The sequence below is a fragment of the Pongo abelii genome, chromosome 20, assembly GCF_028885655.2.
Source record: "Pongo abelii isolate AG06213 chromosome 20, NHGRI_mPonAbe1-v2.0_pri, whole genome shotgun sequence".
NCBI classification, from domain to species: Eukaryota; Metazoa; Chordata; class Mammalia; order Primates; family Hominidae; genus Pongo; species Pongo abelii.
The window spans coordinates 59,028,483-59,051,932 of NC_072005.2; the positions used below are offsets into that span (position 1 = coordinate 59,028,483).

General features: G+C 47.0%; 1 protein-coding gene and 1 pseudogene across 6 annotated transcripts in view; one reads left to right on the plus strand and one right to left on the minus strand.

The window, feature by feature from the left end:
- The window catches only part of ZNF600 (zinc finger protein 600), a 169,195-nt gene extending 156,943 nt beyond the window's left edge, over positions 1-12,252 (minus strand). For 3 of the 6 annotated variants that reach the window (XR_008516729.2, XM_063720261.1, XM_054541126.2), the window contains exons 1-2: positions 12,019-12,227; positions 3,308-3,388 (exon numbers count right to left, since the gene is read on the minus strand). Coding sequence is in view for 4 of the 6 variants with exons in the window: in XM_063720261.1 (XP_063576331.1) it covers positions 3,308-3,370 (63 nt within the window). In the remaining 2 variants the exon portion in view is untranslated. Of the gene's footprint in view, positions 1-3,307; positions 3,389-12,018 lie in introns of those variants that run through there. The other 3 variants (XM_054541125.2, XM_063720260.1, XM_054541127.2) reach the window with 3 other exon arrangements.
- Positions 12,253-20,576: 8,324 nt separating this feature from the next.
- LOC100432223 (14-3-3 protein epsilon-like) lies at positions 20,577-21,267 on the plus strand (annotated as a pseudogene).
- Positions 21,268-23,450: the final 2,183 nt, after the last annotated feature.

Here is a 23,450-nt window from a genome sequence, read left to right on the forward strand (position 1 = left end):
CAAACAAACAAACAGGGTTTTTTCTACAGACATGTCAGATATTATGTTCAACATACCAGGTGATATTAAGTCTCTAGATGAGCTAAGATACAAGTGGTGTTTCAGAGAGGAAAAAGTCCAACGGCTTTGAAAGAAAAGTCTGAATCTAAAAACTGTCATGATTGCTCAGGCACAGTGGCTCATGCGTGTAATTCCACCACTTTGAGAGGTCAAGGCAGGTGGATCATGAGGTCAGGAGTTCGAGACCAGCCTGGGAACATGCTGAAACCCCTTCTCTACTAAAAATACAAAAATTAGCTGGGAGTGATGGTGGGTGCCTGTAATCCCCAATACTTGGGAGGCTGAGGCTGGAGAATTGCTTGAAACCAGGAGGCAGAGGATGCAGTGTGCCAATATCATGACATTGTACTTCAGCCTGGGTGACAGAGCAATACTCTGTCTCCAAAAAAAAAACAAAAACCAAAAATTGTCATGATCACAGCAATAGCCATGACTAACATTTTTGAATGCTTCCCATGTTCTATACGCTTCTAAGTGCTTCCTGTGTCTTAAGCCTTAAAATAACATACTATCCCATGAAGAAAGATCTGTACTTGGAGACAACTGCATCACACACACTCTAGGAAACTTGCCACAAATCAAATAGCTAAAAATGTCAACACGAGCACCTGAATCCAGATGTCTGGGATTCACATTTGAACATAAACGCTGAAGTAACAGATACAGCTTTAAACTAAACTGACAAGGGTTTATCTAGTGGAGAGAATGTGATAAAGGTCTAAGGGTGAGAACATGGATCATCCTACAAGGTCACTGAATGGACACATACAGGCATACATATAATCCTTCAAAATACTTCTTTTTTTTTTTTTTTTGAGAGGGGGTCTCACTCTATTGCACAGGCTGGAGTACAGTGGCAGAATCTCAGCTCACTGCAACCTCGGCCACCCAGGTTCAAGCAATTCTCTTGCCTCAGCCTCCCCAATAGCTGGGATTTGAGGCACCTGCCACTGCATCCATCTAATTTTTGTATATTTAGCAGAGACGGGGTTTCACCATCTTAGCGAGGCTGGTCTTGAACTCCTGATGTCGTGATCTACCTGCCTCAGCCTTCCAAATGAAAAGTAGTTAAAATCATTACAATTATTATAAAAAATAAAACTTATTGCAAATGAAAAATACTTAAAATAATTACAATTATTATAAAAAATAAAACTTATTGCAAATGTTGTGTTTTGTGCATAAACCATGGGCTTATCCATCCATGTATTCATGCACACATCACATCATGCCGTTACACACGTGGTGGCCCACCTGTAAACCTAGCTACTTGAGAGGCTGAGGCAACAGAATCACTGTAATCCGGGAGTCAGAGGCTACAGTGAGCCAAAATCACACCACTGCACTCCTGCCTGGGCGACAGACTGAGACTCAACTCAAATGATATTAAAAAATAATGTAAAATCAATGATGTAAGAAAGAATCCTGTACCACTGATGCCTATCTCCACTTTCCACTCCATTCCAAGTCATTAAAAGTGCAGAGTTTGGCTAAGCATGTTGGCTCAGGCCTGTAATCCCAGCACTATGGGAGGCTGAGGTGGATGAATCACAAGGTCAGGCGTTCGACCAGCCTGACCAATATGGTGAAACCACATCTCTACTAAAAATACAAAAAAAATTAAACAGGTGTGGCAGCAAATGCCTGTAATCCCAGATACTCAGGAGGCTGAGGCAAAATAATTGCTTGAAGCTGGAAGACAGAGGGGCAGGGAGCTGAAATCCCACCACTGCAATCCAACCGGGGCAATGGAGCAAGACTCCATCTCAAAAAAGTGCAGAGTCCAGCTGGGCTGACTGTCTCCCATCTGGAATGCCAGCAATTTGGGAGGCCAAGATGGGAGGATCACTGGAGGCCAGGATATCAAGGCTATAGTGAGCTATGATTGCACCACTGCACTCCAGCCATGACAACAAAATAAAAATACAATATAAAAAATAAGGCTGGACACGGTGGCACACACCTTTAATCCCAGCACTTTGGGAGTCCAAGACAGACAGATCATGAGGTCAGGAGTTTGAGACCAGCCTAACCAACATGCTGAAACCCTATCTCAACTAAAAATACAAAAATTAGCTGGGTATGGTGGTGCGTCCTGTATTCCCAGCAACTCAGGGGGCTGAGGCACAAGAATTGCTTGAAACTGGGAGGTGGAGGTTGCAGTGAGCGGAGATCATTCCATTGCACTCCAGCTTTGGGGACTGAGTGAGACTCCATCTTAAAATAAGTAAATAGATAGATTAGATAGATAGATAGATACACACATACATACATACATACATGCATACATACATGCTTATATACGGTGACCCATGCCTATCACTCAGGCTCTTTGGGAGGCTAAAGTAGGGATTAGTTGAGCCCAGGAGTTTGAGGCTGCTGTAAACTCTGAATTGTGCCATTGTACTCCAGAACTAAGCCACAGAGCGACACCTTCTCTCTCTCTCTTTTCTTCTGAGACAGAGTCCCACTCTGTCTCCCAGGCTGGAGTGCAGTGGCACAATTTCGGCATACAGTAACATCCACCTCCTGGGTTTAAGCAATTATCTTGCCTCAGCCTCCTGAATAGATGAGATTACAGGCATGCACCACGACAACCAGCTAATTTTTGTACTTTTAGTAGAGATGGGGTTTCACCATGTTGGCCAGGCTGGTCTTGAACTCTTGACCTCAAGTGGTCTTCCTGCCTTGGCCTTGCAAAGTGCTGGGATTACAGGTGTGAGCACCTGGACCAACATCCTGTCTCTTAAAAAAAAAAAGTTTGGAATCACAGACACCTTTATCTACTAGTGTGGCTTCAAATGCATTACCAAATCAGATACAAAATATCTGCCCTTATTAGTCTCCTTTTCCAAAATTTACTAGATATCTGTGTACGCTAACATATGTATTTCATATGTAGTTTCTCTGATCTGGTCCACAAACAGCTGACATCTAGATGTGGCCCCTGAACAATCCAGGCTGCCCAGCAGCACTGACATCAATGGGCCCACAGCCCATGTTTATCCATGTCTGGGTGTGAGCCCTTCCCAGGACCATGCCCAGTGGAGCCTCTTCCCAAGTTCATGTCACTGGGTCACAGGAGATGGAATCTCAGAGCAGATGAGAGGAACTGAGGCAGGCATGGGTGAGTGCAAGCGAACATGTCAGGCAAAATGCTTCAGACTCAGAATAGACTGGCTACTACAATACCTGGCATTTCAGAAAGGAAAGAGACAGATTAATCCACAGAGGAATATCACTTCACCTGAGGAAGAGCCATGCCTGGCTCGTTTCCTTTCCTCTTCTGAGCTGCTTCCTCACGTAACATGAGTCTTTAGAATCAATCCTGTATATGAAAAAAAAAATGAGACTTCATGTTAGAAATGACTCACTCCCTTCCTGTGACAAAACCACATGAACCGGGGAGATGTCACCCTGTAGAAAGAAGTCCCCAACTGCCCACTGCACCAGAGAGCATGCAGAGATAAGAAAGTCCCACAGGAAGATCTATAAGTGTGTTTGACCCCAGTCTTCAGATCTCAAGTGTGTTGACCCTCCTGGAGAAGCCCCCACACACGAGACAGCAGTGGGGAGCTGGGCTGGACTGATCTCCCCTTCAGGGCACAGACTCATCCTTCATCAATCCCCATTCAGAGGGCAACCCCTCACCTCTCTGTGGATCACAGGCTGAGCTCAGCCCTCAGAAATGCAGGACAAAGGTGCTCAATGCTACACACAGATGACAAGCACCTGGGCCACTGCAGGTATTACGGAGGGTGGGTTCCATCCCATCAGAATAAGAATCTCTGCTAAAGCAGCACAAAAGCTCTATTTGCAAAATGGTCTGCACTCTAATGTGAAGCAGGGGTTGAGCTCCACTCAGAGGGGGTGAGCCCAGCACAGCCCCACATTCTGGCTCTGCCCTCCCCTTGGGGCCTTGTTCTCACCAGGATCCAGACAGTGGATGGCAAAGGCACAAAAATAATCACACAGAACAGTCAATGTGGACCAGGGGTGGGGTGAAGATTGGGCTGTGTCTAAGGAAAATGAATTTGGGGCCCCAAATCACTAAGCAAAAGGGAAAAGTCAAGCTGGGAACTGCTTAGGGAGCCAGACTCCCCTTCTATTCAAAGTCACCCTTCGGCTCCCTGACATAGATGCATATCTGAGTGCCTCCATTGAAAGGCTAATCAGAAACTCAAAAGAAGGACCCAGCACAGTGTCTCAGGACTATAATCCCAGCACTGTGGGAGGCCAAGGCAGGCAGATCACTTGGGGTCAAGAGGTCGACACCGTCCCAGCCAACATGGTGAAACCACATCTCTACTAAAAATACAAAACTGATCCGGGCATCTACTTGGGAAGCTGAGACAGGAGAATCACTTGAACCCAGGAGGCAGAGGTTGCAGTGAGCCGAGACTGTGCCACTGCACTCTGGCCTGGGCAACAAAATGAGACTTCATCTCAAAAAAAAAAAGGAAACTCAAAAGATTGCAACTATTAGTGCCTCATTTCTCTGTGACCTAAAAGCCGCCTCCCTGCTTCAAGTCTTCCTGCCTTTGTTTAAAGTTCTCCCAACCTCCCAGACCAAACCAATGTACTTCTTACATACACTGATTTATGTCTCATGTCTCCATAAAGTGTATAAAATTAAGCTCTGCCCTGACCACCTTGGGCAAAATAAACTTTCTAAATCAACTGAGATCTCTGTAAGATTTTCTGGTTTCACAGCTGCAATGTCAAATGGGGGCTGTGGGAGATCACAAAGGAAACCCGGAGAAGATGATATCAGAACAAGGACCTAGGAAAGAAAGGCTGCTTGTCACTTGCAGCTGAGGGGCAGAGTCCTAGGCAGAGGGACAGCTCAAGTGAAGGCCCTGAGACAGGAGCAACCTCAGCCCCAGGAAGAGGAAAGTGGCCCATGTGGCTGCAGCAGTGGAAGAGAGGAGGGCAATGGTAGGAGATGAGGTCAGAGAAGTCCTGGGGGCACAGACCCATAGGGACACAGTCTTCAAACATGTTTCTCCCACAACCCAAAAGCATTTTGAAGGTCGATTGTGATCCCAGCTACTCGGGTGTCTGAGGCAGGAGAATCCCTTGATCCCAGGACACAGAGGTTGCAGTGAGCTGAGAAGATGGCATTGTACTCCAGCCTCGGCCACAAGAGTGAAAATTCCTCTCAAGAAAACAAAACAACAACAAAAAAATGGAAGTGATGTATCTTCTCACTCTTTTCACATATACATGAAAGTTTCTCTTTGTATTATAAATTACAACACTTACAAATAAAGTAATTTATTTCGCATATTTAAAATGCATGCTGTCAAGTTAGGCTAAGTTTCCGGAAGTACACAGTCACTCTCATCTGAGATGTGCAGACTGCAAAGGAATGTGTTTGGGGGTTTAGGAAGCCACTTGTGGACACCTGAAGGTGGGGATGCCTGTTTGATGTCCCAGGAGAGAGCTGAGGAGACAACTGGACACAGGATTGTAGAGCTCAGGGGCGAGGCCTGCAGGGGACATGGAGTCGTGTAGGTGGGTGAAAGCTGTGAGATGATAAGGTTCAAGGTGACTTGAGTCTAATCCCCTGTTTTTGCTCATCTTGTGCTTTTTTTTTTTTTTTTTTGAGAACTGGAAATCATTTAAAATTCAAGTTAAAACTGAGCACTACCTCTCCCAGAAGAAAAGCCACACACTGTATTTTGTCAGTCTTTTCAGGGGTCAGTGTCACTGACTGAGCTTTTCCGGTCTTATGCCTCACCTCTATGTTACAGGTGGGCTCACTGAGGCTCACAGCGGGAGACATTTCACCAAGTTATTCTGAGATGCTGTGAGGTGAGGAGGAAGGAGGTGTGGCTGATTCCCATGTGATTGCCTGGAAGGGCCAATAGGCTGCCTTGGTCTTCCTCCTCTAGAAAATTCCAAGACAAGCCAGGAGTGGTGACTCACCCTTGTAATCCCAGCACATTGGGTAGTTGAGGCAGGCTGATCACTTGAGCTGAGAAGTTTGAGACCAACATGGGCAACATGGTAAAGCCCATCTCTACCAAAAATCCAAAAATTAGCCAGGCCTCGTGGTGTGCATCTGTGGTCCCAGCTACCTGGGAGGCTGATGCACGATCACTTGAGCCTGGGAGGCAGAGGTTGCAGTGATCCAAGACTGTTCCACAGCATTCCAGCCTGGGTGATAGGGTGACACTCTATCTTACCAAAAAAAAAAAAAAAAAAAAGCAGTCAGGCAAGGTGGCTCACACCTGTAATCCCAACACTTTGGGAGGCCTAAGTGGGTGGATCACAAATCCAGGAGCTCAAGACCAGCCTGGCCAATATGGTGACATCCCATCTCTACTAAAAATACACAAATTAGCCAGGCGTAGGGGTGCACGCCTGTAATCCCTGCTACTCGGGAGGCTGATGCAAAATAATTGCTTGAACCCAGGAGGTGAAGGTTGCAGTGAGCTGAGATCATGCCACTGCACTCCAGCCTGGGTGACAGAGCGAGACTCCATCTCAAAGAAAAACAAACAAACAAACAAACAAACAATTCCAGGACTATCTTTTATATACCTGAGCAAAGGAAATGTCTTTCAAGTTGTAAGGTTTTGATGACATCAATCCCAAACAGAAAATTACTCACTCCCAGAAAAATGTCCAAAATATACACAACTGTGCATGCATAGGAATATGTGTTTAAAACACTGAAAAAGAGGCAGCTGTAGAAATGAGATCTGAACAAATGCTTTTCTCATGAACACATGGGCTCTACTAAACCAAGGTTCCAAGTCAATCTAGCCCATCTTTCAACATCTGTGGACATTATGGACCAGAGGGACTTGAGGGGAACACTTACTTAGAAGCTCACAGATCACCATTTTTTCAGATGACATAAGAAAAGAAAATGGAATAGGCTACTTCAACTAAATTTTCATGTTAGGGTAAAGAAAAAAGGTCCTTGATATCATTATCAAGTACACACTGAAACAACCTAAAATCATATATCACGTAGTAGAAAATGTTTTCGATACATGATAAAGACTAGAAAGCACACAGACCTCAATGTAAACTGAACACAATTTCATAGAGAAGCAATTTTAAAATGTTTTAAAAATATGGATCTAATGAAATCTTGGGTGAAAGGAGAAATATTTGAAAATATATCATACTTTGAAAACAATGAGGCCAGGCATGGTGACTCACGCCTATAATCCCAGCACTTTGGGAGGCCGGGGCAGGAAGACCACAAGGTTAGGAGTTCGAGACCAGCCTGGCCAACATGGAGAAACCATGCCTCTACTAAAAATACAAACATTAGCAGGGCATAGTGGTGCACACCTGTAACCCCAGCTACTCAGGAGGCTGAGGCAGGAGAATCGCTTGACACCAGGAGGCGGAGGTTGCAGTGAGATGAGATCATGCCACAGCACTCCAGCGTGGGTGACAAAGAGAGTCCCAATAAATAAATATGTATATATATCTAAACATTAGTCAGGCCTGGTGGGGCGTGCCTGTGGCCCCAGCTACTCTGGAGGCTGAGGTGGGAAAATCACCTGAGCCCAGGAGGTTGCCGCTGCACTGAGCTGTGATCCTGCCACTGCGCTCCAGCCTGGACCGCAGTAAGAGTGTCTCAAAAAACTAAAAATTAAAGGCCGGGTGCAGCGGCTCATGCCTGTAATCCCAGCACCTTGGGAAGCTGAGGCGGGAAGATCACCTGAGGTCAGGAGTTCAAGACCAGCCTGACCAAGATGGAGAAACCCCGACTCTACTGAAAATACAAAATTAGCTGGCCATTGTGGTGCATGCCTGTAATCATAACTACTCAGGAGGCTGAGACAGGAGAATCACTTGAGCCCCAGAGGTGAAGTTTGTGGTGAGCCAAGATCACGCCATTGCACTTCAGCCTGGGCAACAAGAGCAAAACTGCACCCCCCAAAAAAAAAAAAAAAACCCGACAACAGCAAAAATAAGTAAATTTAAAGTAAAATTAAAAAATAAAAAACAACTAATGAGGCCCATGCGGTGGCTCACGCCTGTAATCACAACACTTTGCGAGGCCGAGGTGGGTGGATCACGAGGTCATGAATTCAAGATCAGCCTGGCCAAGACGGTGAAACCCTGTCTCTACTAAAAATACAAAAATCAACAGGTGTGGTGACAGCTGCCTGTAATCCCAGCTGCTCGGGAGGCTAAGGCAGAGCATTGCTTGAACCTGAGAGTCGGAGGTTGCAGTGAGTAAAGATCGCTCCACTGCACTCCAGCCTGCGTGACAGAGAAAGACTCCATCTCAAAAATAAAAAATAAATAAATAAATAATCACACAAAAAAACAACTCAACTAATGAAGAGAGGAACTAGAAAAAAAAAAATTACAAAAAGAGAACAAAAGCACTTTTAATATTCCTTTTATCACATTTCATGTAGTAACAGAGACTCAGTCACTTCTTACCCTACTTCTCTCCCCCACTCCCCACCCTATCCATGAAAAGGGAAGAGGGTGATCCACAACTAATGAGTCAAGTCACTGTCCTCTGGCTGAAGAGGGGTTGCAGAGGGAAGCTGGCCTCTGATGCCATAATTATGAAATGCACCACACTTAGACACAGGAGTTTTCCAACTCTCATTCTCATCTGTATAATTTAAACAAATTTTAAATTTGTTACATTATAAACAGAGAAAGCAACATGCCATCACTTCATCATCACATCCAATCAACTCACCGCTCATCTGCACCCAGGGTCCCACTTCGTCTTCATTACTGTTTCACTCCATCATTCTTTTTTGTTTGTTTGTTTGTTTTGAGACCGAGTCTTGCTCTGTCGCCCAGGCTGGAGTGCAGTGGTGCGATCTCGGCTCACTGCAAGCTCCGCCTCCCGGGTTCACGTCATTCTCCTGCCTCAGCCTCCTGAGCAGCCGGGACTACAGGTGCCCACCACCACACCCAGCTAATTTTTAGTATTTTTAATAGAGACAGGGTTTCACTGTGTTAGCCAGGATGGTCTCAATCTCCTGACCTAGGGATCCGCCTGCCTTGGCCTCCCAAAGTGCTGGGATTACAAGCGTGAGCCACTGCACCCAGCCTCCCTTCATCATTCTATACATAGCTCTTTCTCACCTTCTCTCTCCATCTGTTTCTTTTCTGCATTTCCCCCTGGACTTCTCCTCATTTTATGCCCTTCTCCTGTTTTGCTCCATTCTTTTTTGTTTTTTTTAGAGGAGCTTCGCTCTTGTTGCCCACGCTGGAGTGCAATGGTGCGATCTGAGCTCACCACAACCTCTGCCACCCGGGTTCAAGTGATTCTCCTGCCTCAGCCTCCTTATACAAAATTAGCAGGGTGTGGTGGCACATGCCAGTAATCCCAGCTACTCGGGGGAAGTATCACAAGAGAATCGCTTCAACCCTAAAGACAGAGCTAGTCATTAGCCAAGATTGTGCCATTGCACTCCAGCTTGGGCAACAAGAGCAAAACTCCACCTCAAAAAAAAAAAAATAATAATAATTAGTAGGTAGGCCCGGTGTGGTGGCTCATCCCTGTAATCCCACTATTTTGCAAGGCCAACACAAGAGGAATCTTTGAGCTCAGGATCTTGAGACCAGCCTGGGAAACATACTGAAACCCTGTTTCTACAAAAAAACAAAGAAAGAAAGAAAAAAAACAACTAGCTGCACTTGGTGTCTCACACCTGTGGTCTCAGCTACTGGAGAGACTGAGGGAGGAGGATCGCTTGAGCCTAGGAGGTTGAGGCTGCAGTTAGAGTAGATAACGCCATTGTAATCCAGCCTGGGTGATAGAGCCAGACCCTGTCTCAAAATATAAACTATTTAATAAATTAAAAGTATTATACAATAAGAGAAAGTGATTTTTTTTTTCCCACATCACTGCCCCACTTCCTACCCCACCCTGGGAAAAGGGAAGAGAGTGACTGACAACTGAATAACTGGGATTCCAAGTGGAAGATAACCTCTGATACCAAGATTTATAGAATGTACATGTCTCATAGACAGGAGTTTTAAAATGCTAAACCTCATCTGTATAATTTAAACAAGTTATTAGATTACACACAAAGAAGTCAACATGTCACAACTAATCATATCCAATGAACTCACCCACTCATCTGTACCCGAAGTCCCCCACCCTTTTTTTCTTTTGAGACAGGGTCTTGCTCTTTTGACCAGGCTGGAGTACAGTGGCATGAACTCTGCTCACAGCAGCCTGGACCTCCTGGGCTCAAGTGATCCTCCTGCTTCAGCCTAGAGTAGCTGAAACTACAGGTGCACACCATCACACCCAGTTAAATTTTTTTTTCTTTTTTTGACAGAGATGGGGGGGGTCTCACTATTTTGCCCAGGCTGGTCTTGAACTCCTAGACTCAAGCAATCCCTCTGCCTCAGTCTCCTAAAGTGCTGGGATTACAGGCGTGAGCCACTGCACCCAGCCCCTCTTTCTTCATTACTGTGCTTCCCTCCCTAATTCTGTACATATCTCTCATTCTCCCCTTCTCTCTAGCTCTTGTTTTCTTTTTTCCTGGGATTGTGCTCCTCATTTTGTACCCCTCTACTCTCCTGCTATTTATCCCCTTCTTCCCTCTATTACTTCTCTTCCACCTCTTCTGCTCCATTCTGACAGCTTATTTAACCTCTTTTTTTTTTTTTTTTTTTTTTTTTTTGAGACGGAGTTTCACTCTTGTTGCCCAGGCTGGAGTACACCGGTGTGATCTTGGCTGTCACCGCAACCTCCGCCTCCCAGGTTCAAACGATTCTCCTGCTTCAGCCTCCCTAGTAGCTGGGATTACAGGCATGTGCAACCGCTCCCAGCTAATTTTATATTTTTAATAGAGACGGGGTTTCTCCCTGTTGATCAGGCTGGTCTCGAACTCTGGACCTCAGGTGATCCGCCCGCCTCGGCCTCCCAAAATGCTGGGATTACAGGTATGACCCACGCGCCCGGTCCTTATTTAACCTCTTGTTGCTCCTTCTCCCCAATCTTCCGATCGTCCTCAATCTCTATATACTACAGCCTCTTTTCTTATCTCTCCATCTCCTCTGCTCTCCCTGTTAAATTCTCTCTTCCCTGTTACACTCCTCTGTCCCCACTCTCTAGCACCCCAGATCCCCAGGTGTCCTCCCTGCTGTGGTTCTCCATTTGTTCTCCTTGCCACCAGCACCACTCTGCTCTGTCTGCCCTGGCTCCAAATCCCTCCTCCTCTCCCTCACTCTGGTTAGCCTCCCTCTTTGCTGCCCCTCTCCCTATCTTGCTGTCCTTCATCTGTGTACATCTAGCTTTTCTCTACATTTCTCCAGTTGCTTTTCTCCTCCTGCTTTCTTAGTTTTTTTTTGTTTCACTTTTGCTGTCTCTTGGCAAATCCCTAACCCATCCTCTACTTTACCATCTGTTATGGGCCTTTCTCATTCTTCTTTTCTCTGTCTCTGGTTTTCTACTGCTCTCTCAGTCCCTCTCTCTATCTCCTGATCCCTTTGGCCCAGGCGGGTTTGGAGTAAGAAGCCTGCATCCCATAGAAGCGCATTTTCCAGGGGGTGGAGCTAGACAGGAAAGAACACCTGGTGTCATAGGACAAGCCCCTGCGATCCCCCCAGTGCTGGCTCAGGGGAAGCGAAGACTTGGGGAGCAGCAGGGCCCGGCACCAGGAGGGACGTGGTGGGCGACGGCACCGTAAGACAAAGGTGGGACCTGCAGGATCCCAGGACCAGGCAGAGGACGCAGCCTCCCCGGGGCTGGGGCTGGGTCTGGGGCGCTGCACTCCAGGTGCCAAATGGGGCGAGGCTGGGAGGCGCCCAGGGCAGGAATCCACCTCGCGGGTGAGGACTTTAAAAAGCACGGGGCAGGAATAGTCAGAAAAATGTTTTGAGCAGGAAAAATACGCGATAAGAAGTGTATACATTGCCCTATAGCAGAAAGACCGGGGACGGGAACAACCTCCGAGCGACTTCAAACCCAAAAGGAAGCAACTTCCGGACTCTTACCGGGACGTCTCAATTTGCTCTGGGTGAAGGAAGACCGGCGAGAATTTCCAGGTCCGTGGGGATCCCACGTCCCAGGGACAGAAGCGCCGGGGACCTGTGAAGTGCAGACTTAATACAAGGCAGAGCGAAACTCACGCGCCGCGGTAGGACCTTCACACCACGCGATCCGCTTCCGGGTTTGTGCGCGCAGGACAGAAGCCAGGCCTGGGCGGGTCGGCTGGACCTGGGAGGGGTAGGGGCGGGGCGCAAGGCGGAGACACCTTGTCCTTTAGAACCGGCAGAGGGAGGGGCCGGGGCGGGACCTGTGCTTCTCTCAGCCTCGCACCCAGCACCTCTGTTTTTTGGGTTTTTGGAGGCGACAGCGGCCAGGAAGGCTGAGGCATGATTCAAAAGCCCTGGAATTGTCTGGAACGGGGATGCAAACTAGAATGTGAAATGCAAAGCCCTGCCAGGGCGGAACATAGGATTTCATGCTGACGGCCCACAGAACAGAACAGAAATCCTCTCCCTTTCTAGTCTCCATTCACTCGGGAGGGAGAGTCCACCCTGTACTCAGCTTCAGAGACTTCCCCAGGGCCACTGCCTGGGGTGCAGGATGGAGTGCTCAGGCCTGGGAGGAGTGAGGTCACCACCTGCTGCTTAAACACAGCAGGAATGCGGACACGAGGCAGAAGTCTGAGTTCCCAGCCACTCAGGAAGCAGCGGCAGGAGAATCGCTAAACCTGGGGGTCCAGGCCATCCTGGGCGACAAAGTAACACCCCCTAACTGCAGGGTCCTCTTCCTCATCTCTCTCTCGCTCTTTTTCCTTCCTTTCTTTTTTTTTTTTTTTTTTGAGACGGAGTCTCGCTGTGTTGCCCAGGCTGGAGTGCAGTGGGACAATTTTGGCTCACTGCAAGCTCCGCCTCCCGGGTTCACACCCTTCTCCTGCCTCAGCCTTTGGAGTAACTGGAACTACAGGAGCCCGCCTAACCCAAACAAAACAAGACCAGGAGGGCGCTGTGGCTCACACCTGTAATCTCAGCACTTTGGGAGGCTGAGGAGGGTGGATCACAAGGTCAGGAGATCGAGACCATCCCGGCTAACACAGTGAAACCCCATCTCTACTAAAAAATAAAAAAAAATTAGCCAAGCGTGGTGGTGGGCGCCTGTAATCCCAGCTACTCGGGAGGCAGAGAGAGGAGAATGGAGTGAACCCGGGAGGCAGAGCTTGCAGTGAGCCAAGATCGTGCCACTGCACTCCAGCCTGGGCGACAGAGCGAGGCTATGTCTCCAAAAAAAAAGAAAAAGAAAAAGAAATATCTCCCCTAGTTTTTCTCCTTTTCCATAATTTACCAGATACCAGTGCATACATTAATGTATGACTTTCATATATAGTTTCTCTGGTCTGGTTCACAAAGAGCTAGATGTGCATCCAGATGTGGCCCCTGAACAATCCCTGCTGCCCAATATCACTGACACCACGGGACCCTCACCCCATCTCCATCCATGTCTGGTGTGAGCCCTTCCCAGGACCATGCCCAGTGGAGCCTCTTCCCAAGCTCATGTCACTAGGTAATAGGAGATGGAATTTAAGTGAAGATGACAAGGACTGAGAAAAGGCATGGGTTAGTGTGAGCAAACGTGTGAGGCAGGATGCTTCAGACTCACAGAAGACTGGCTACTACAATACCTGGCATTTCAGAAAAGAAAGAGACAGAAGAATCCACCGAGGAATATTACTCCACCTGAGGAAGAGCCATTCCTGGCTCCTTTTCTTTGCTCTTCTTGGTGTCTTCCTCATGTAACATGAGTCTTTGGAAAATCAATCCTGTATGTAAAAAAAAATACTAGATTTAATTTTTAGAAATCACTGCCTCCTTTCCTGTGACAAAACACACACACAGGGGAGACCTCGCCAGGGAGAAAGATGGTCCTCTGCTACCCACTGCACCAGAGATTATGCAGAGAAAAGAAGGTGCCACAGGAATACTTACAAGGGTAGTTTTGACCCATTTTCAGGTCTTGCTCCCCTCCTGGAAAAGTCCACACACACGCAGCGGCAGGGCACAGACCTTCAGGGCACAGATCTGGCCCTAACCAAACCCCATGCAGAGCACAGCCCCCTCACCTCCCTGTGGATCACAGGCTGATCTCAGCTCTCAACATGGAGGAAAGTGCCCTGACGTTCAATGCTGGAGACAGATGAGAATCACCTGTGCCATTGCAGGTATTATTGAGGGTGTGTCCCATACTGTGATAATAGCAATCTCTGATAAAACAGCATAGAAGCTATATTTGCAAAATGCCTGAAAACCCTAATGTGAAGCTCCACTCAAACCCAAGTTGAGCTCCACTACTCAAACCCAAGTTTGAGCTCCACTCAGGGTGCCAGCCCAGTGCAGCCCCACCTTCTGGCTCTGCTCTCCGCTTGGGGACTTGTTCCCACCAGGATCCAGTGAACAGCGAAGGAGCAAAAAGGATCACACAGAACAGGCAACATGGACCAGAGGTGGGGGTGAAGGTGGGGCTGCCATATCAAATTGGGGGCTGTGGGAGATCACAAAAGTTTTCATAGAAAAGGTGATGTCAGAACAAAGACTTAAGGAAGAAACGCTGCTTGTCACTTGCAGCTGAGTGGCCAGAGAGTCCTAGGCAGAGGGACAGCCCAGGTGAAGGCCCTGAGAAATGAGCAACCTCAGTCCCAGAAAAAGAAAAGAAGCCTGCGTGGCTACACTAGAGGGAGCAAGGAGGACACAGGCAGGAGATGATGTCACAGAGCTCCTGGGACTCAGATATCTAGGGATGAGGTCTTGAAACATTTTTCTCTCACATCTCTACTCAAAAGAATTTTGGAAATGTATTTTCTCACTCATTTTATGTATACATGTAACTTTCTCTTCTATACTTTGTCTCTGTGTCTCTTTCTTTTCAAAGTCTCTCGTTCCATCTGATGAGAAATGCCCACAGGTGTGGAGGGGCAACCCACCTCTTCACCACTGCAATCCATCCTGGGCGATGGAGCAAGACTGTATCACAAAAAAGTGCAGAGTCCAGCCAGGGAGGCTGCCTCACACCTGGAATGCCAACAATTTGGGAGGCCAACACGGGAGGATCCCTTGAGGCCAGGAGATCGAGGCTATGGTGAGGTATGATTGCAGCACTGTACTCCAGCCTGGACAACAAAATAAAAAAAATATGAAAAATATGGCCGTACACTTTCATGTGTGTCCATGTGAAGAGACCACCAAACAGGCTTTGTGTGAGCAACAAGGCTGTTTATTTCACCTGGGTACATGTGGGCTGAGTCTGAAAAGAGAGTCAGCAAAGGGAGATAGGGGTGGGGCCATTTTATAGGATTTGGGTAGGTAAAGGAAAATTACAGTCAAAGGGGGTTGTTCTCTGGCGGGCAGGAGTAGGGGTCACAAGGTGCTCAGTGGGGGTGATTTTTGAGCCAGGATGAGCCAGGAAAAGGACTTTCACAAGGTAATGTCATCACTTAAGGCAAGGACTGGCCATTTACACTTCCTTTGTGGTGGAATGTCATCAGTTAAGGTGGGGCAGGGCATATTCACTTCTTTTGTGATTCTTCAGTTACTTCAGGCCATCTGGGCATATACGTGCAAGTCACAGGGGATGAGATGGCTTGGCTTGGGCTCAGAGGCCTGACATACACGTGGCCCACGCCTTTAATTCCAGCACTTTAGGAGGCCAGGAAGGGTAGATCATGAGGTCAGGAGTTTGAGAACAGCCTGGCCTACATGGTGAAACCCTGTCTCTACTAAAAATACAAAAATTTTGCAGGTGTGGTGGTGCACACCTTTAGTCCCAGCTACTTGGATGGCTGAGGCAGAAGAATCGCTTGAACCCAGGAGGCAGAGGTTGCAGTGAGTTGAGATTGCATCACTGCACTTCAGCTTGGGCAACAGAGTGAGACTCCATTTCAAAATAAATAAATAAATAAATAAATAAATAAATAAATAAATAAAACAATTACCCACATGTGGTGACCCACTCCTATCATTCAAGCTCTTTGGGAGTCTAAAGTCAGAATTACTTGAACCTAGGAGTTTCAGGCTGCTGTAAACTCTAAATTGTGACTTTGTACTCCAAAACTAAGCCACAGAGCAACATTACCTCTCTCTCGCTCTCCTTTTTTTTTTTTTTGAGATGGAGTCTCACTCTGTTGCCCAGGCTGGAGTGCAATGGCACAATCTCGGCTTACTGTAACCTCCACCTCCCAGATTCAAGTGATTCTCCTGCCTCAGCCTCCTGAGTAGCTGAGATTACAGGCATGCACCATCACCCCCAACTCATATTTTTAGTAGAGATGAGGTTTCACCATGTGGGACAGGCTGGTCTCAAACCCCTGGCCTCAAGTGATCCGCCCGCCTTCGACTCCCAAAATGCTGGGATTACAAGTGTGAGCCACCACACCCAGACCAACATGCTGTCTCTTAAAAAAAAAAAAGTTTGAAGTCAGAGACATGTTGATCTACTAGTGTGACTTCAAATGCACTACCGAATCAGATACAAAATATCTCCCCTTATAGGTCTCCTTTTCCAGAATTTACCAGATATCTGTGCATATTAAAGTATATATTTCATATGTGGTTTCTCTGATCTCATCCACAAAAAGCTGACATCCAGACATGGCCCCTGAACAATGCAGGTTGCCCAGCAGCACTGACACCACGGGGCCCACACCCCATGTCCATCAGTGTCTGGGTGTGAGCCCTTCCCAGGACCATGCCCAGTGGAGCCTCTTCCCAAGTTCATGTCACTGGGTCACAGGAGATGGAATCTCAGAGCAGCTGAGAGGAACTGAGGGCAGGCATGGGTGAGTGTGAGTGAATGTGTCAGGCAAAATGCTTCAGACTCAGAAAAGACTGGCTACTACAAAACCTGGCATATCAGAAAGGAAAGAGACAGATTTATCCACAGAGGAATATCACTTCACCTGAGGAAGAGCCATGCTGGCTCCTTTCCTTTCCTCTTCTGAGCTGCTTCCTCACGTAACATGAGTCTTTAGAAATCAATCCTGTATGTGAAAAAAATATGAAACTTCATGTAGAAATGACTCACTCCCTTCCTGTGACAAAAACACACAAACGGGGGAGACCTCACCCTGTAGAAAGACGGTCCTCTGCTGCCCACTGCACCAGGCATCATGCAGAGATAAGAAAGTCCCACAGGAAGACCTACAAGTGTATGTTTGACCCCGGTCTTCAGGTTTCGCCCCCCCTCCTGGAGAAGCCTCCCCCACACATGAGGAAGCAGTGGGGAGCTGGGCTGGACTGATCTCCCCTTCAGGGCACAGACCCATCCCTGACCAAACCCCATCCAGAGGACAGCCCCTCACCTCTCTGTGGATTACACGCTGAGCTCAGCCCTCAGAAATGGAGGACACAGAGCTTCAATGCTCAATGCTGCACACAGATGACAAGCACCTGCGCCACTGCAGGTATTACTGAGGATGGGTTCCATCCCATCAGAATAAAAATCTCTGCTAAAGCAGCACAAAAGCTCTATTTGCAAAATGCTCTGCACTCTAATGTGAAGCTAGGGTTGAGCTCCACTCAGAGGGGGCAAGCCCAGCACAGCCCCACGTTCTGGCTCTGCCCTCCCCTTGGGGCCTTGTTCTCACAAGGATCCAGAGAGTGGAAGTCAAATGTGCAAAAATAATCACACAGAACAGGCAGTGTGGACCAGAGGTGGGCTGAGGGTTGGGCTGTGTGAAAGGAAATAAATCTCCGAGCCCCAAATCACTAAGCAAAAGGGAAAAGTCAAGCTGGGAACTGCTTAGGGAGCCAGACTCCCCTTCTATTCAAAGTCACCCCTCTGCTGCCTGTTATAGATGCTTGTCTGAGTGCCTCCTCCGAAAGGCTAATCAGAAACTCAAAAGAAGGACCCAGCACAGTGGTTCATGCCTGTAATCCCAGCACTGTGGGAGGCTGATGCAGTGAGCTGAGATCATGCCACTGCACTCCAGCCTGAGCGACAAAACGAGACTTCACCTCAAAAAATACAAAAAAGAAACTCAAAAGATTGCAACCATTTGTGCCTCATTTATCTGTGACCTGGAAGCACCCTCGCTGCTTCAAGTCTTTCTGGCTTTGTTTAAAGTTGTCCCGCCTTTCCAGAACAAACCAATGTACGTGAGCCACCACGCCCGGCCCAATACTCTTTTTGTTTATTTATTTATTTATTTTATTTTTGAGACGGAGTCTCGCTCTGTCGCCCAGGCTGGAGTGCAGTGGCAGGATCTCGGCTCACCGCAAGCTCCGCCTCCCGGCTTCACGCCATTCTCCTGTCTCAGCCTCCCGAGTAGCTGGGACTACAGGTGCCCGCCACTACACCCGGCTAATTTTTTTTTGTAATGTTAGTAGAGACAGGGTTTCACCGTGTTCGCCAGGATGGTCTCCATCTCCTGACCTCGTGATCCACCCACCTCGGCCTCCCAAAGTGGTGGGATTACAGGTGTGAGCCACTGCACCCAGCCCTGCCCAATCCTCTTAAACACTTTAACGTCAATTAATGCTTGAACTCAATGTTAAATCAACTCATCCTCAGGTCAATGCTGATTTGACTGTAGTGTATGCCTTGATGGTTTGCTATACTCATTGCATTTTGAACTATTACCTCAAAATATACTTCTTACATATATTGATTGATGTCTCACATCTCCATATAGTGTATAAAATTAAGCTGTGCCCCATCCACCTTGGGCACATGTCATCAGGACTTCCTGAGGCTGTGTCACAGATGTGTCCTCAACCTTCACAAAATACACATTCTAAATTAACTGAGATCTGTCTGAGATTTTCTGAGTTCAAAGCTGCAATGTCAAATGGGGCAGAAAGGCTGCTTATCACTTGCAGCTGAGGGGCTAGAGAGTCCTAGGCAGAGGGACAGCTCAAGTGAAGGCCCTGGGACAGGAGCAACATCACCCTCCCAACAAAGGAAAGCAGCCCGTGTGGCTGGAGCAGTGGAAGAGAGAAGGGCACAGGCAGGAGATGAGGTCAGAGAGGTCCTGGGGACAGAGATCCATAGGGTTAAGGATTTCAAACATTTTTCTCTCACAACCCAAAAGCATTTTGAAAGTCCACTGTGATCCCAGCAACTCGGAGGGCAGAGGCAGGAGCATCGCTTGAACCCAGAAGAAGGAGGTTACAGTGAATCAAGATTGAGCCACTGAACTCCAGCCTGGGTGAGAAGAGCCAAACTCTGCCACACACACACACACACACACACACACACACAAAAGTGATGTATCTTCTCAGTCATTTCATGTATACATGTAAATTTCTCTTTATATTATAAATTATAACATTTACAAATAATGTAATTTATCTCCCACATTTCAAATACATGTTGTCAAGTTTGGCTAAGTCCCCAGAAGTACACAGTCACCCTCATCTGAGACATGTAGGACTGCAAGGGAATGTGTTTGGGGGTTTAGGAAGTCACTTATGGACACGTGAAGGTGGAGATGCCTGTTTGATGTCCCAGCAGAGAGCTGAGGAGACAACTGGACATAGGATTGTAGAGCTCAGGGGCAAGGGCTGCAGGGGACATGGAGCCGTGTAGGTGGGTTCAAGCTGTGAGATGATAAAGTTCAAGGTGATTTGAGTCTAATCCACTGTTTTTGCTCTCCTTTTGCTTTTTTTTTTTTTTTTTTTAATTTTGGGAGGACGGGAATCCATTTAAAATTTGAGTTAAGCCTGGGTGCAGTGGCTCATGCTTGTAATCCCAGCACTTTGGGAGGCTAAGGGAGGTGGATCACAGGATCAGGAGATGAAAACCATCCTGGCCAACATGGTAAAATGCCATCTGTATTAAAAATACAAAAATTGGAAGGGCATGGTGGCTCACACCTGCAATCCAGCACTTTGGGAGACAGAGGCAGGTGGATCACGAGGTTAGGAGATGGAGACCATCCTGGCTAACACAGTGAAACCCTGTCTCTACTAAAAATACAAAAAATTAGCTGGGCATGGTGGCACATGCCTGTAGTCCCAGCTACTTGGGAGGCTGAGGCAGCAGAATCGCTTGAACCCAGGAGGTGGAGGTTGCAGTGAGCCAAGATCACACCACTGCACTCCATCCTGGGCAACAGAGCAAGACTCCATCTCAAAAAAAGAAAAAGAAAAAGAAAAAATTAGCTCAGCATGGCAGCACACACCTGTAGTCCCAGCTACTCGGGAGGCTGAGGCAGCAGAATCGCTTGAACCCAGGAGGTGGAGGTTGCAGTGAGCCAAGATCACACCACTGCACTCCATCCTGGGCAACAGAGCAAGACTCCATCTCAAAAAAAAAAAAAAAGAAAAAGAAAAAGAAAAAGAAAAAATTAGCTCAGCATGGCAGCACACACCTGTAGTCCCAGCTACTTGGGAGGCTGAGGCAGGAGAATTGCTTGAACCTGGAAGTGGGAGGCTACAGTAAGCTGAGATCACACCACTGCACTCCAGCCTGGGCAACAGAGCATGACTCTCTCTCCAAAAAAAAAAAGAAAGAACGAAGTCTGGAGGCACTATCTACTTCCATTCTTAGTGCAGACCCTGCTGGAGCTGCTGCCACTATGGGTGATCAAGAGGATCTAGTGTACCAGGAGAAGCAGGCCAAGCAGCCTGAGTGATACAATGAATTGCAGGAGTCCATGAAGAAAGTGCAAAGACAGATGTGGAGCTGACAGTTGGAGAAAGAAACCTTCTATCTGTTGCATGTAAGAATGTAATTGGAGCTAGAACAGCCTCCTGGAGAATAAGCAGCTGCATTGAACAGGAAGAAGAAAACAAGGAGGAGAAGACAGGCTAGGAATGATTCGGGGATATCAGCAAATGGTTGAGACTGAGCTAACATTAATCTATTGTGACATTCTGGATGTACTGGACAAACCCCTCATTCCAGCAGCTAACACTGGTGAGTCCAAGGTTTTCTGTTATAAAATGAAAGGGGACTACCACTGGTATCTGGCAGAATTTGCCACAGGAAATGACAGGAAGGAGGCTGCAGAGAATAGTCTAGTGGCTGATAAAGCTGCTAGTGATACTGCATTGACAGAATTTCCACCAACGAATCCTATCCGCTTAGGTCTTGCTCTCAGTTGTTTTATATTCTACTAGGAAATTCTTAATTCCCCTGACCATGCCTACAGGTTGGCAAAGGCAGCTTTGGATGATGCAGTTGCAGAACTGGATATGAGGAGTGAAGAAAGCTATAAGGAGTCCACAGTTATCATGCAGTTGTGACATGATAATCTGACACTATAGACTTCGGACATGCAGGGTGATGGAGAAGAGCAGAGTAAAGATTAAAGAAGCTCTGCAGCATGTGCCTGTAATCCCAGCTGCTAGGAAGGCTGAGGCAGGAGAATTGCTTGAACCCAGGAGGTGGAGGTTGCAGTGAGCCGAGATCACGCCATTGCACTCTAGCCTCAGCAACAAAAGCAACACTCAGTCTCAAAACAAAACAAAACAAAAAAACAAAAATTTGCCTGGTGAGGTGGCGTGCACCTGTAATCCCAGCTACTCAGGAGGGTAAGGCAGGAGAATTGCTTCATCACAGGACACAGAGGTTGCAGTGAGCTGAGATTGTACCACTGCACTCCAGCCTGGGTGACAGCAAAACTCAGTCTCAAAAAAATATTCTACCAAAACTTATTTCAGAAGTTTTTTCTTTTTCTTTTTAAAATAAAAAACAGGCTGCATGTGGTGGCTTATGCCTGTAATCCCATCAGTTTGAGAGGCTGATACAGCTGGATCGCTTGAGCCTAGGAGTTCAAAACCAGCCTGGACAACATGGCAAAATCCGGTATCTAAAAAAACACAAATATCTGGCCATGCTAAGTGGCTCATGCCTATAATTCCAGCACTTTGTGAGGCCAAGAAGGGCAGAATGCTTGAGATCAGGAGTTGGAGACCAGCCTGGCCAACATGGAGAAACACTGTCTCTACTAAAAATACAAAAATTAGCCTAGCATGGTGGTGCATCCCTGTAATCCCAGGTACTCGGGAGGCTGAGGCAGGAGAATGGCTTGGCCCTGGGAGGCAGAGATTGCAGTGAGCCAGGAACATTCCACTGCACTCCAGCCAGGGTGATAAAGAGAGTATCAAAATAATAATAATAATAATAATAATAATAATAATACAAACATTAAGCAGGCCTGCTGGGGTGCACCTGTGGTCCCAGCTACTCAGGAGGCTGAGGTGGAAAAATCACTTGAGCCCAGGAGGTTGCAGCTGCAGTGAGCTGTGATCTGGCCACTGCACCCCAGCGTGGGCAACAGTAAAAATGACTCAAAAAAACAAATTACAATTACAAAATAAAAAACAACTAATGAAATGAAGAGGAACTAGAAAAAAAATGTATTTAAAAAAAGAGAACAAATGCACTTTTAATATTCCTTTTATGCAGGTTCGATGCCATAACTGAGACTCAGTCACTTCTTACCCTACTTCTCTCCCCCACTCCCCACCCTATCCATGAAAAGGGAAGAGGGTGATCCACAACTAATGAGTCAAGTCACTGTCCTCTGGCTGAAGAGGGGTTGCAGAGGGAAGCTGGCCTCTGACACCATAATTATAAAATGCACCACACTTAGACACAGGAGTTTTGCAACTCTCATTCTCATCTGTATAATTTAAACCAATTTTAAATTTGTTACATTAAAACCAGAGAAAGCAACATGTCATCACGTCATCATCACATCCAATCGACTCACTGCTCATCTGCAGCCAGGATCCCCCTTCATCTTCATTATTGCTTCCCTCCCTCATTCTGTACATAGCTCTCATTCTCATCTTCTCTGAAATTAGAATTAGCATGGCATGGGGGCACATATCTGTCATCCTAGTTCCTTGGGAGGCTAACGTGAAGATCACTTGAGCCCATGAATTTGAGGCTGCTGTAACTAGAATTGTTCCATTGCACTCCAGACTGGGCCTCAGAGTGACACCCTGTCTCTTAAAAAAAAAAGCTTGGAGTCAGAGATGTACTGACTCACTAGTGTAGCTTCAAATGCATTGCAAAATCAGATGCAAAATATATCCCTTAGTTTGCCTCCTTTTCCAGAATTTACCAGATACCAGTGCACATTAGTGTATGACTTTCATATATAGTTTCTCTGATCTGGTCCACAAAGAGCTAGACGTGCATCCAGATGTGGCCCCTGAACAATCTCTGCTGCCCAGAATCACTGACACCACGGGGCCCACACCCCATCTCCATCCATGTCTGGCGTGAGCCCTTTCCAGGACCATGCCCAGTGGAGCCTCTTCCCAAGCTCATGTCACGAGGTTATAGGATATGGAATTTGAGTGAAGACGACAAGGACTGAGATAAGGCAGGGGTGAGTGTGAGCAAACATGTGAGACAGGATGCTTCAGACTCACAGAAGACTGGCTGCTACAATACCTGGCATTTCAGAAAGGAAAGAGACAGATTAATCCACCGA